General features: G+C 47.9%; 1 protein-coding gene across 1 annotated transcript; it reads left to right on the forward strand.

Annotated features, from left to right (window-relative positions):
• The first annotated feature begins 65 nt into the window (after positions 1 to 65).
• FKBP4 (FKBP prolyl isomerase 4) lies at positions 66 to 14,092 on the forward strand. The gene is made up of 11 exons (XM_069951574.1): positions 66 to 235; positions 318 to 439; positions 8,189 to 8,330; positions 9,186 to 9,328; positions 10,088 to 10,208; positions 10,455 to 10,611; positions 10,768 to 10,858; positions 11,059 to 11,142; positions 11,797 to 11,982; positions 12,318 to 12,557; positions 13,753 to 14,092. The coding sequence occupies exons 2-11, from the start codon at positions 344 to 346 to the stop codon at positions 13,861 to 13,863; spliced, it is 1,371 nt and encodes a 456-aa protein (XP_069807675.1). The 5' UTR covers positions 66 to 235; positions 318 to 343; the 3' UTR covers positions 13,864 to 14,092.
• The last annotated feature ends 504 nt before the right edge of the window (positions 14,093 to 14,596 follow it).

The following is a 14,596-nucleotide window of genomic DNA, read 5'->3' on the forward strand; positions in this document are numbered from 1 at the left end:
TCTAGAAGTTTCTTGCACATCCTGGCAGCGTCTCCTCCTCTTCCTCCTGGTGACAGTGCGGGGGGGGAGGAGCAGCCAGGCCGCACAGCCCTGTACACACCGCACACTGCACAGCCCCGGCCTGCAGAGCATCGTACACACAGAGACCGGTCTGCAGAGCATCTCACACACACACACACACACACACACACACACAGGCCCGGCCTGCAGAGCATCTCACATACACAGCCCCGGCCTGCAGAGCATCTCTCTCACATATACACACCGCACACTGCACAGCCCCGGCCTGCAGAGCATCATACACACACAGCCCCGGCCTGCAGAGCATCTCAGCCCCTGCACCATGACAGCCGAGGAGGTGAGGAGTGATCCGGGCGCCCAGGACATCTCCATGGAGGGGACGGACATCAGTCCTAAGGGGGACCAGGGGGTCCTGAAGGTGAGAGCACCCTGCTGTATACTACTGCTCATCTGTATATAGTGTCTGTGTGTATACAGTGTACCCTCCTCACCCTGTATATAGTGTATATAGTGTCTGTGTATACAGTGTACCCTCCTCACCCTGTATATAGTGTCTGTGTATACAGTGTACCCTCCTCACCCTGTATATAGTGTGTATATAGTGTCTGTGTATACAGTGTACCCTCCTCACCCTGTATATAGTGTGTATATAGTGTCTGTGTATACAGTGTACCCTCCTCACCCTGTATATAGTGTCTGTGTATACAGTGTACCCTCCTCACCCTGTATATAGTGTGTATATAGTGTCTGTGTATACAGTGTACCCTCCTCACCCTGTATATAGTGTGTATATAGTGTCTGTGTGTATACAGTGTACCCTCCTCACCCTGTATATAGTGTCTGTGTATACAGTGTACCCTCCTCACCCTGTATATAGTGTGTATATAGTGTCTGTGTATACAGTGTACCCTCCTCACCCTGTATATAGTGTATATAGTGTCTGTGTGTATACAGTGTACCCTCCTCACCCTGTATATAGTGTATATAGTGTCTGTGTGTATACAGTGTACCCTCCTCACCCTGTATATAGTGTATATAGTGTCTGTGTATACAGTGTACCCTCCTCACCCTGTATATAGTGTCTGTGTGTATACAGTGTACCCTCCTCACCCTGTATATAGTGTATATAGTGTCTGTGTATACAGTGTACCCTCCTCACCCTGTATATAGTGTGTATATAGTGTCTGTGTATACAGTGTACCCTCCTCACCCTGTATATAGTGTCTGTGTATACAGTGTACCCTCCTCACCCTGTATATAGTGTGTATATAGTGTCTGTGTATACAGTGTACCCTCCTCACTCTGTATATAGTGTCTGTGTATACAGTGTACCCTCCTCACCCTGTATATAGTGTATACATGGTATAAGTGCCTACATAGCCATCACATCCTCCCCACTAATCATCATGTATGACCTGTATATAATCCTCATAACACCTGACTCACTGCATAATTATATGTTATTACCCATCCTGAGCTGCAGCCGTATACTTCACAGCTGCACTCACTATTACAGATGTACATTACGTTACTGATCCTGAGTTACATCCTGTATTATACCCCAGAGCTGCACTCGCTATTCTGCTGGTGGGGTCACTGTGTACATACATTACATTACTGATCCTGAGTTACATCCTGTATTATACTCCAGAGCTGCACTCACTATTCTGCTGGTGGGGTCACTGTGTACATACATTACATTACTGATCCTGAGTTACATCCTGTATTATACCCCAGAGCTGCACTCACTATTCTGCTGGTGGGGTCACTGTGTACATACATTACTGATCCTGAGTTACATCCTGTATTATACCCCAGAGCTGCACTCACTATTCTGCTGGTGAGGTCACTGTGTACATACATTACGTTACTGATCCTGAGTTACATCCTGTATTATACCCCAGAGCTGCACTCACTATTCTGCTGGTGAGGTCACTGTGTACATACATTATGTTACTGATCCTGAGTTACATCCTGTATTATACCCCAGAGCTGCACTCACTATTCTGCTGGTGGGGTCACTGTGTACATACATTACATTACTGATACTGAGTTACATCCTGTATTATACTCCAGAGCTGTGCTCACTATTCTGCTGGTGAGGTCACTGTGTACATACATTACATTACTGATCCTGAGTTACATCCTGTATTATACTCCAGAGCTGTGCTCACTATTCTGCTGGTGAGGTCACTGTGTACATACATTACATTACTGATCCTGAGTTACATCCTGTATTATACTCCAGAGCTGTAATCACTATTCTGCTGGTGAGGACACTGTGTACATACATTATTTATTCTGTGAGTGAGCGTAGCTCTGGAGTATAATACAGGATGTAACTCAGGATCAGTAATGTATGTACACAGTGACCTCACCTGCAGAATAGTGATTACAGCTCTGGAGTATAATACAGGATGTAACTCAGGATCAGTAATGTATGTACACAGTGACCCCACCAGCAGAATAGTGAGTGCAGCTCTGGAGTATAATACAGGATGTAACTCAGGATCAGTAATGTATGTACACAGTGACCTCACCTGCAGAATAGTGAGTGCAGCTCTGGAGTATAATACAGGATGTAACTCAGGATCAGTAATGTAATGTATGTACACAGTGACCCCACCAGCAGAATAGTGAGTGCAGCTCTGGAGTATAATACAGGATGTAACTCAGGATCAGTAATGTATGTACACAGTGACCTCACCTGCAGAATAGTGATTACAGCTCTGGAGTATAATACAGGATGTAACTCAGGATCAGTAATGTATGTACACAGTGACCCCACCAGCAGAATAGTGAGTGCAGCTCTGGAGTATAATACAGGATGTAACTCAGGATCAGTAATGTATGTACACAGTGACCTCACCTGCAGAATAGTGAGTGCAGCTCTGGAGTATAATACAGGATGTAACTCAGGATCAGTAATGTAATGTATGTACACAGTGACCCCACCAGCAGAATAGTGAGTGCAGCTCTGGAGTATAATACAGGATGGAACGCAGGATCAGTAATGTAATGTATGTACACAGTGACCCCACCAGCAGAATAGTGAGTGCAGCTCTGGAGTATAATACCGATAAGTATAGTATGGGCCCTATTACACCAAAAGATATCTGACAGATTTTTTCAGCCAAAGCCAGGAACAGACTATAAACAGAGAACAGGTCATAAAGATAAGACTGAGATTTCTCCTCTTTTCAAATCCATTCCTGGCTTTGACAGAAAAAAAATCTGTAAAATAATCTGTCAGACATCTTTTGGTATAATAGGGCCTTATGTGGAGAAGGTTGAGTGATAGGGGTTGTAGTCCCTGTGTATGGGGGGTTGTAGTCCCTGTGTATGGGGGGTTGTAGTCCCTGTGTATGAGGGGTTGTAGTCCCTGTGTATGGGGGGTTGTAGTCCCTGTGTATGGGGGGTTGTAGTCCCTGTGTATGGGGGGTTGTAGTCCCTGTGTATGGGGGGTTGTAGTCCCTGTGTATGGGGGTTGTAGTCCCTGTGTATGGGGGTTGTAGTCCCTGTGTATGGGGGGTTGTAGTCCCTGTGTATGGGGGGTTGTAGTCCCTGTGTATGGGGGGTTGTAGTCCCTGTGTATGGGGGGTTGTAGTCCCTGTGTATGGGGGGTTGTAGTCCCTGTGTATGGGGGGTTGTAGTCCCTGTGTATGGGGGGTTGTAGTCCCTGTGTATGGGGGTTGTAGTCCCTGTGTATGGGGGTTGTAGTCCCTGTGTATGGGGGTTGTAGTCCCTGTGTATGGGGGGTTGTAGTCCCTGTGTATGGGGGGTTGTAGTCCCTGTGTATGGGGGGTTGTAGTCCATGTGTATGGGGGGTTGTAGTCCCTGTGTATGGGGGGTTGTAGTCCCTGTGTATGGGGGGTTGTAGTCCCTGTGTATGGGGGGTTGTAGTCCCTGTGTATGGGGGGTTGTAGTCCCTGTGTATGGGGGGTTGTAGTCCCTGTGTATGGGGGGTTGTAGTCCCTGTGTATGGGGGTTGTAGTCCCTGTGTATGGGGGTTGTAGTCCCTGTGTATGCGGGGTTGTAGTCCCTGTGTATGAGGGGGGTCTCCCCTGTGTATGGGGGTGGGTGTCCCTGTGTATGGGGGTTGTAGTCCCTGTGTATGAGGGTGGTCTCCCCTGTGTATGGGGGTTGTAGTCCCTGTGTATGGGGGGGGGGCCCTGTGTATGGGGTAGTCTCCCCTGTGTATGGGGGTTGTAGTCCCTGTGTATGGGGGGGGGGTCCCTGTGTATGGGGGTGGTCTCCCCTGTGTATGGGGGTTGTAGTCCCTGTGTATGGGGTAGTCTCCCCTGTGTATGGGGGTTGTAGTCCCTGTGTATGGGGGGGGGTCCCTGTGTATGGGGGTGGTCTCCCCTGTGTATGGGGGTTGTAGTCCCTGTGTATGGGGTAGTCTCCCCTATGTATGGGGGTTGTAGTCCCTGTGTATGGGGGTGGTGTCCCCTGTGTATGCGGGGTTGTAGTCCCTGTGTATGAGGGTGGTGTCCCCTGTGTATGGGGGTGGGTGTCCCTGTGTATGGGGGTTGTAGTCCCTGTGTATGAGGGTGGTCTCCCCTGTGTATGGGGGTTGTAGTCCCTGTGTATGGGGGGGGGGCCCTGTGTATGGGGTAGTCTCCCCTGTGTATGGGGGTTGTAGTCCCTGTGTATGGGGGGGGGGTCCCTGTGTATGGGGGTGGTCTCCCCTGTGTATGGGGGTTGTAGTCCCTGTGTATGGGGTAGTCTCCCCTGTGTATGGGGGTTGTAGTCCCTGTGTATGGGGGGGGGTCCCTGTGTATGGGGGTGGTCTCCCCTGTGTATGGGGGTTGTAGTCCCTGTGTATGGGGTAGTCTCCCCTATGTATGGGGGTTGTAGTCCCTGTGTATGGGGGGTTGTAGTCCCTGTGTATGGGGGGTTGTAGTCCCTGTGTATGAGGGTGGTGTCCCCTGTGTATGAGGGGTTGTAGTCCCTGTGTATGGGGGGTTGTAGTCCCTGTGTATGGGGGGTTGTAGTCCCTGTGTATGGGGGGTTGTAGTCCCTGTGTATGAGGGGTTGTAGTCCCTGTGTATGGGGGGTTGTAGTCCCTGTGTATGGGGGGTTGTAGTCCCTGTGTATGGGGGGTTGTAGTCCCTGTGTATGGGGGGTTGTAGTCCCTGTGTATGGGGGGTTGTAGTCCCTGTGTATGGGGGGGTTGTAGTCCCTGTGTATGGGGGTGGTCTCCCCTGTGTATGGGGGTGGTCTCCCCTGTGTATGGGGGGTTGTAGTCCCTGTGTATGGGGGTGGGTGTCCCTGTGTATGGGGGTTGTAGTCCCTGTGTATGAGGGTGGTCTCCCCTGTGTATGGGGGTTGTAGTCCCTGTGTATGGGGGGGTCTCCCCTGTGTATGGGGGTTGTAGTCCCTGTGTATGAGGGGTTGTAGTCCCTGTGTATGGGGTAGTCTCCCCTATGTATGGGGGTTGTAGTCCCTGTGTATGGGGGTGGTGTCCCCTGTGTATGGGGGTTGTAGTCCCTGTGTATGGGGGTGGTGTCCCCTGTGTATGGGGGTTGTAGTCCCTGTGTATGAGGGTGGTGTCCCCTGTGTATGGGGGTTGTAGTCCCTGTGTATGGGGGGTTGTAGTCCATGTGTATGAGGGGTTGTAGTCCCTGTGTATGGGGGTGGGTGTCCCTGTGTATGAGGGTGGTGTCCCCTGTGTATGAGGGGTTGTAGTCCCTGTGTATGGGGGGTTGTAGTCCCTGTGTATGGGGGGTTGTAGTCCCTGTGTATGAGGGGTTGTAGTCCCTGTGTATGGGGGGTTGTAGTCCCTGTGTATGGGGGGTTGTAGTCCCTGTGTATGAGGGGTTGTAGTCCCTGTGTATGGGGGGTTGTAGTCCCTGTGTATGGGGGGTTGTAGTCCCTGTGTATGGGGGGGTTGTAGTCCCTGTGTATGGGGGGGTTGTAGTCCCTGTGTATGGGGGTGGTTTCCCCTGTGTATGGGGGTGGTCTCCCCTGTGTATGGGGGGTTGTAGTCCCTGTGTATGGGGGTTGTAGTCCCTGTGTATGGGGGTGGTCTCCCCTGTGTATGGGGGTGGTCTCCCCTGTGTATGGGGGGTTGTAGTCCCTGTGTATGGGGGGTTGTAGTCCCTGTGTATGGGGGGTTGTAGTCCCTGTGTATGGGGGTGGTCTCCCCTGTGTATGGGGGTTGTAGTCCCTGTGTATGAGGGGTTGTAGTCCCTGTGTATGGGGGGTTGTAGTCCCTGTGTATGGGGGGTTGTAGTCCCTGTGTATGAGGGGTTGTAGTCCCTTTGTATGAGGGGTTGTAGTCCCTGTGTATGAGGGGTTGTAGTCCCTGTGTATGGGGGGTTGTAGTCCCTGTGTATGGGGGGTTGTAGTCCCTGTGTATGGGGGGTTGTAGTCCCTGTGTATGGGGGGTTGTAGTCCCTGTGTATGGGGGGTTGTAGTCCCTGTGTATGGGGGGTTGTAGTCCCTGTGTATGGGGGTGGTCTCCCCTGTGTATGGGGGGTTGTAGTCCCTGAGTATGGGGGTGGTCTCCCCTGTGTATGGGGGTGGTCTCCCCTGTGTATGGGGGTGGTCTCCCCTGTGTATGGGGGGTGGTCTCCCCTGTGTATGGGGGTGGGTGTCCCTGTGTATGGGGGGTTGTAGTCCCTGTGTATGGGGGGTTGTAGTCCCTGTGTATGGGGGGTTGTAGTCCCTGTGTATGGGGGGTTGTAGTCCCTGTGTATGGGGGTGGGTGTCCCTGTGTATGGGGGTGGTCTCCTCGCTGGCTCCCTGTATCTGTAGCCCCTCCAGTCGGACTCTCGGGGTGCCGGACATATTTCCCCTTTACATGAAGCTTCGCTCTCTAGTCCTGTGATCTCTGGTCTGTGCTCCTACAGCTGTTGTAGAACTACATATCCCAGCATGCCCTGAGAGCTGCCGGCCTGATGCTGTGTGTGAGTGATGGGTGTTATATAAGGATGACCCGGGGGTTACTATGTATAGTGTCTGCTCAGCCCTCATGACTCCTCACATGTTCTAGACTGTTCTAGCTCTTGGCTTTTATTGTTTTCCTGATATAACATAATACAATATATAATAATATAACATCACATATATAATATAACATAATACAATATATAATAATATAACATCACATATATAATATAACATAATACAATATATAATAATATAACATCACACATATAATATAACATAATACAATATATAATAATATAACATCACATATATAATATAACATAATGCAATATATAATAGTATCACATCACATATATAATATAACATAATACAATATATAATAATATAACATCACACATATAATATAACATAATACAATATATAATAATATAACATCACATATAACAATATAACATAATACAATATATAATAATATAACATCACACATATAATATAATACAATATATAATAATATAACATCACATATAACAATATAACATAATACAATATATAATAATATAACATCACACATATAATATAACATAATACAATATATAATAATATAACATCACATATAACAATATAACATAATACAATATATAATAATATAACATCACACATATAATATAACATAATACAATATATAATAATATCACATCACATATAATATAACATAATACAATATATTATAATATAACATCACACATATAACATAATACAATATATAATAATATAACATTACACATATAATATAACATAATACAATATATAATATCACATCACATATATAATATAACATAATACAATATATAATAATATAACATCACACATATAATATAACATAATACAATATATAATAATATAACATCACATATATAATATAACATAATACAATATATAACAATATAACATCACACATATAATATAACATAATACAATATATAATAATATAACATCACATATATAATATAACATAATACAATATATAATATCACATCACATATATAACATAACATAATACAATATATAATAATATAACATCACATATATAATATAACATAATACAATATATAATATCACATATATAATATAACATAATACAATATATAATAATATAACATCACATATAACAATATAACATATATCTGCAGCTTTCTGTTGCTCTTTATAGATCAGTGAATGATCCGCAGATCACTGAGCGGTAACACCTTGTCTGTCCTCTGATCCGCAGGAGATTAAGCAGGAGGGGAGCGGGGAGGCCCCCATGATCGGCGACAAGGTCAGCGTCCACTACACCGGCTGGCTGCTGGACGGGACCAAGTTTGACTCCAGCCGAGACAGGAAGGACAAGTTCACCTTTGACCTGGGGAAAGGTGCGGTGTCTCCTGGGTGTCTGATCTCTATAGACTGCTGCAGGACAGCGCCACCTAGTGGCTGTATGACTGATCAATCCTGATATCCTGTATGTCTGATCGATCCTGATATTCTGTGTGACTGATCGATCCTGATATCCTGGATGACTGATTGATCCTGATATCCCGTGTGACTGATCGATCCTGATATCCTGGATGACTGATCGATCCTGATATCCTGTGTGACTGATTGATCCTGATATCCCGTGTGACTGACTGATCCTGATATCCCGTGTGACTGACTGATCCTGATATCCTGTGTGACTGATCGATCCTGATATCCCGTGTGACTGATTGATCCTGATATCCCGTGTGACTGATTGATCCTGATATCCCGTGTGACTGATTGATCCTGATATCCCGTGTGACTGATTGATCCTGATATCCCGTGTGACTGATTGATCCTGATATCCCGTGTGACTGATTGATCCTGATATCCCGTGTGACTGACTGATCCTGATATCCCGTGTGACTGACTGATCCTGATATCCCGTGTGACTGATTGATCCTGATATCCCGTGTGACTGATCGATCCTGATATCCCGTGTGACTGATCGATCCTGATATCCCGTGTGACTGATCGATCCTGATATCCCGTGTGACTGATTGATCCTGATATCCCATGTGACTGATCGATCCTGTGTGACTGATTGATCCTGATATCCCATGTGACTGATCGATCCTGTGTGACTGATTGATCCTGATATCCTGTGTGACTGATCGATCCTGATATCCTGGATGACTGATCAATCCTGATCGCCCTTTCTGTGTATAGCGCCCCCTTCTTCTTGCCATTGATCAGTTTTTATATTATAGGACAAGTGATAAAGGCGTGGGACATCGCTGTGGCCACCATGAAGGTGGGAGAGATTTGCCGGATAACCTGTAAACCGGAATATGCCTATGGGGCATCAGGAAGCCCCCCCAAAATCCCCCCTAATGCTGTGCTGATATTTGAGGTAAGGCGGGTCCATCCCTGGAGGGCTAGGGCAGCTGAGGGGTTAAAGACATCATCCCTGGTGGTCTAGGCCAGCATAGGGGTTATAGGTTATTCCCATCAGATCATGACACATCCCGTAGTCTTGAATAACAATATAATCTACTATTTGATGTATACAGCTCCTATGAAGACTTGTGTGTGTCCATGGTAACAGACTACCACTCCCTATGTAGTCAGGTCCTGCAGTAGCTCTTATGAAGACCTGTGTGTGTACAAGGTAACAGACTACAGACACTCCCTATGTAGTCAGGTCCTGCAGTAGCTCCTATGAAGACCTGTGTGTGTACAAGGTAACAGACTACAGACACTCCCTATGTAGTCAGGTCCTGCAGTAGCTCTTATGAAGGGCTATGTGTGTGTACATGGTAACAGACTACAGACACTCCCTATGTAGTCAGGTCCTGCAGTAGCTCTTATGAAGGGCTATGTGGGTGTCCATGGTAACAGACTACAAACACACTGTGTAGTCAGGTCCTGCAGTAGCTCTTATAAAGGCCTATGTGTGTGTCCATGGTAACAGACTACAAACACACTATGTAGTCAGGTCCCAGTCCCACAGTAGCTCCTATGAAGGCCTATGTGTGTGTCCATGGTAACAGACTACAAACACACTGTGTAGTCAGGTCCTGCAGTCACTTGTTTCTCCTGCTGTGCGGGGTATTGGCCAGCAGGGGGCAGCCTTCAGACATTTCATTCTTTACCTTTGTTCTATTGATAGATTGAATTTTTCGACTTCCAAGGTGAAGATCTTTCCACAGAGGAGGATGGCGGCATTATCCGCAGGATCAGAGTGAAGGGTGAAGGCTACTCCAAACCCAACGAGGGTGCGGTGGTAGAAGGTGAGGGCATGGTGCCAGTTTCCCATAGTAGGTCCTGTTGCTATAGTGATCATTGCCCCTTATTATGTGGAAACCATCAGCAAGGAGGTGAATGATCTATGGCTGATGGTTTCTTTTCCTTTTGTGTTGTGACCTGCAGCTGCACAGACATATTCTGGCAGGAAACTGTCAGCAAGAACTATACAGTAGAATGAACCTGCCTGCTGATGGTTTCCACAATTGCTTATATTGTATTTTCCCGTACAGTGTGGCTGCAGGGGTCCCACAACGGCCACGTATTCGATGAGCGAGACGTGCGGTTCGAGGTCGGAGAGGGAGAGGGTCTCGGAATCCCCTCTGGTGTGGAGACTGCCCTGCAACAGATGGAGAAAGGAGAAGAGGCCGTGCTCTACCTGAAGCCTAAGTGAGTCCATTTAAAGGGCCGGTAGCCTTAAAGTCTCTTACAGGGACATTATAGTGGCTGATATCTATCACATACATTAATATAGGGATCGTGAGGCTGATAACAGAGAAAAATAGGTTATAGTCTATTAAGCTTACCGTCTCCCTTCCTTTGCAGGTACGGCTTCGGCAGCGCCGGTTATGAGCCGTATCAGATCCCGCCCAACGCCGATCTTCAGTATGAAATCAAACTGAGGAGTTTTGAGAAGGTTTGTAGGTTTCTTACAAGAACAGCGCCCCCCCTTGTAAGCAGGTTGTATGAGGTATTGCAGCTCAGCTCGATTAATGACTGAGCTGCTGTTCCAGACATAGCCCGCAAACAGGGGTGGTACTGTCTCTAGAATGAGTATTTATGTGTACAGAATCCTGGACAATCCCTTTAAACAGATTCACTTTTCTTTCTCCTCAGGCCAAAGAATCCTGGGAGATGAACTCGGATGAGAAGCTGGAGCAGGGGGCGCTGGTCAAGGAGCGGGGGACGCAGTACTTCAAGGTAAATCCAACGGGATTCTGGGGAGGACTACTAAAGCATAGCGCCACCCCTGTCCTCAGGCTGCCTGTGGTATTACAACTCTGCTCCATTTACTTCGCTGGAGCTGAGTTGCAGTACCAGGCACAAACTGAGGACAAGTGTGGTGCTGTTTCTGGAAGATGGCAGCTATTTTTTTAATACCCTGGCAAAAATCTTTTTCTATTTAAAAATTTTCAGTTGTCCAGTACTTATCAGCTGCTGTGTGTCCTGCAGAAATGGTGTATTCTCTCCAGTCTGACACAGTGCTCTCTGCTGCCACTTCTGTCCATGTCAGGAACTGTCCAGAGCAGGAGAGGTTTTCTATGGGGATTTGCTGCTGCTCTGGACAGTTCCTGACATGGACAGAGGTGGCAGCAGAGAGCACTGTGTCAGACTGGAGAGAATCCACCACTTCCTGCAGGACATGCAGCAGCTGATAAGTACTGGAAGACTGGAGATTTTTAATTAGAAGTAAAATATAAATCTATATAACTTTCTGACGCCAATTAATTTGAAAGAAAAAGATTTTGCCGGAGCTCCCCTTTAAGCTGACTTTGTGTTCACACATTACAGTGGTTTCTGGTGGCACCATCCGTAGTGCAGTAGAGTATAGTAACTCTGTGTCGCCCCTCACAGGCCGGACGCTACCGCCAGGCGATCATACAGTACAAGAAGATCATCCAGTGGCTGGAGCACGAGTCCGGACTATCGGAGGAGGAAGCGACCAAGTCCAAGTCCCTGCTGCTGGCAGCGTCTCTGAACCTGGCCGCCTGCTACCTGAAGGTGAACGAGCATCGGCCGGCCCTGGACCACTGTAATAAGGCAAGTCCTCACACATTTCTCAGTCCACTTTCCTGTAATCCTGTTATTCCGGGTTAAAAACAGCGCCCCCTTTTCCCTCAGTCTGTGTGTGGTACTGCAGCTTATTTCCAGAGTGGAGTTATAATACCGCGCACAGCCTGAGCACAGGGGGCGCTGTTTCTTTGCTTTTCTTATCCTGCATGGGGATTCTGTATTAGAACGTTACATAGCTTGGGTGGGAGTGTCATGTGACCCCGGTTCATAAATGGCAGTTCCCTATGAGGACACTTGTGGCGCTGTCATGGGGTTGTTGCGTATTTGCCCCCTTAACCCTTTCCCTCTCCGTCCTCCATCAGGCTCTGGAATTTGACGCCAACAATGAGAAGGGCCTGTTTCGCAGAGCGGAGTCATACATGGGGGTGAACGAGCTGGAGTTGGCCAAGGACGACCTGGTGAAGGTGATCCAGCTGTACCCGGGCAACAAAGCGGCACGGGCGCACCTGACGCACTGCCAGCAGCGTATACGGGAGCAGCACCAGCGCGAGAAGAAGATCTACGCCAACATGTTCCAGCGACTGGCCGAGAAGGAGGAGAAGGTGAGGGGCACAGAGTGTAATCCCAGCCCTGACCATGGGGCAGAGGGGGCGACTGGTGTGACAGGTCCGCTGTACTGAAATGAATGGGGAGGAGCTGCAATACCAAACACAACCTGTGGATGGGGGGGGGGGGCACTGTCACGTAAAGAAAATAGCCGGGTGCTGAGAGGAGGTTGTGGCTCTGCTCAGTCTGTAGGGGTCGTCACTTCCCTCAGGGTTGCCTGTACATGTTTCTCTGTGTCATCTTCTGACGTGTTTCTCTGTGTCTTCCTCAGACGAGTTTTTCTGTGTCGTCTTTCACCATGTTTCTCGACGGCGTCTTCCGCCGTGTTTGTCGGCCACGTTCCTAGGCGTGCTTCTCTGTATTGTCTACCGCTGTGTTTCTCTGTGTCGTCTTCCACTGTGTTTCTCTCAATCTTTCTCAGACGTGTTTCTCAGTATCTTCCTCAGATGTGTTTCTCTGTATTGTCTTCCGCCATGTTTCTCTGTGTTTTCTTCCATCGTGTTTCCTCTTTATTGTCTTCCGCTGTATTTCTCAGTGTCTTCTTCCGCCGTGTTTCTCTATATCATCCTCAAGATGTGTTTCTAGCCAGCGTCTCCTGCTGTGTTTCTCTACATCATCCTCAAGACATGTTTCTCTGTATTGTCTTCCGCTGTGTTTCTCGGTGTCTTCTTTCACTGTGTTTCTCAGCATCTTCCTCAGACATGTTTCTCTGTATTGACTTCCGCTGTGTTTCTCTGCATCTTCCTCAGACGTGTTTCTCTGCATCTTTGTCAGACGCGTTTCTCTGCATCTTTCTCAGACGTGTTTCTCTGTATTGTCTTCCGCTGTGTTTCTCGGTGTCTTCTTTCACTGTGTTTCTCTGCATCTTTGTCAGACGCGTTTCTCTGCATCTTTCTCAGATGTGTTTCTCTGTATTGTCTTCCGCTGTCTTTCTCGGTGTCTTCTTTCACTGTTTCTCTGCATCTTCCTCAGACGTGTTTCTCTGCATCTTTCTCAGAATCGTTTCTCTGCATCTTTCTCAGATGCGTTTCTCTGTATTGTCTTCCGCCATGTTTCTCTGTGTTTTCTTCCATCGTGTTTCTGAGTGTCTTCTTCCGCCATGCTTCTTGGTAGCGTCCTCCGCTGTGTTTCACGCCGCTGTCCTCCGCCGTGTTTCTCGCTTTCATTACTTTTCTGTTCTTCTCACTACAGGAATCGGCAAAAGTCATAAAGGAGCCGCCAGCCGGTGATGTGGAGATGAGCGACGGAAAGGAGGAAACACAGCAGAGCGAAGCGCCAGGAAGCGCAGCCTCAGAGGTGTAGCGGGGCCCGTCACTAGAATGCGCTCTGCCCCTGCAGCACATCGGGGGATGGGAGAGGGGAAGACTTTATTTAAAGGGATATTACGCGGTTCTCTCCGGACTGAGCTGCCAGCCATGGCCTCGTACACGATCTCTTCATTCCAGCCTCTTCACTCATTATATCTCAGGATTTCTGCCTCCACCTCACACAGCAGCGCCCCCTAGTGGACACAGCACCCGGGGGGGGGGGGGGGGGGCTCCTCTTTGCTTGGTAGGGAGTGGGTTGGACAACCTCTTTGTCCTGACTCTTCTACATGCTTGCCCCATGGAGGCTCAATACAGGACCTTGGGGGCCTCCCATCTGATATTTGGGGGGGGGGGGGGGCACACCTAATACTGGGGGGGCCCTCACCTGATATTGGGGGCTCATTTGATACTGGGGGGCTCACCTGATATGGGGGGGCCCTCACCTGACTTGAATTTTGAGGCAGCAACTTTGTGTTTTGTTTTTCTTTTCTTTTCAAATTTGTAAAATGTTGATTTCCTGTAAATAATAAATAAACGTCTATATTATCATGGGCTCGACTAAAGCGATTACGGGAAGAGGTGCTGCAGCGGCTGTGTATGATGAGGTGCTGCAGCGGTTGGGTATGATGAGGTGCTGCAGCAGCTGAGGTGCATACAATGAGGTGCTGCAGCAGCTGAGGTGTGTATAAGATGTTGCAGCAGCTGAGGTGCTGCAGCAGCTGGGTATG

This window comes from Dendropsophus ebraccatus, chromosome 1 (genome assembly GCF_027789765.1).
Source record: "Dendropsophus ebraccatus isolate aDenEbr1 chromosome 1, aDenEbr1.pat, whole genome shotgun sequence".
Taxonomy (NCBI): domain Eukaryota; kingdom Metazoa; phylum Chordata; class Amphibia; order Anura; family Hylidae; genus Dendropsophus; species Dendropsophus ebraccatus.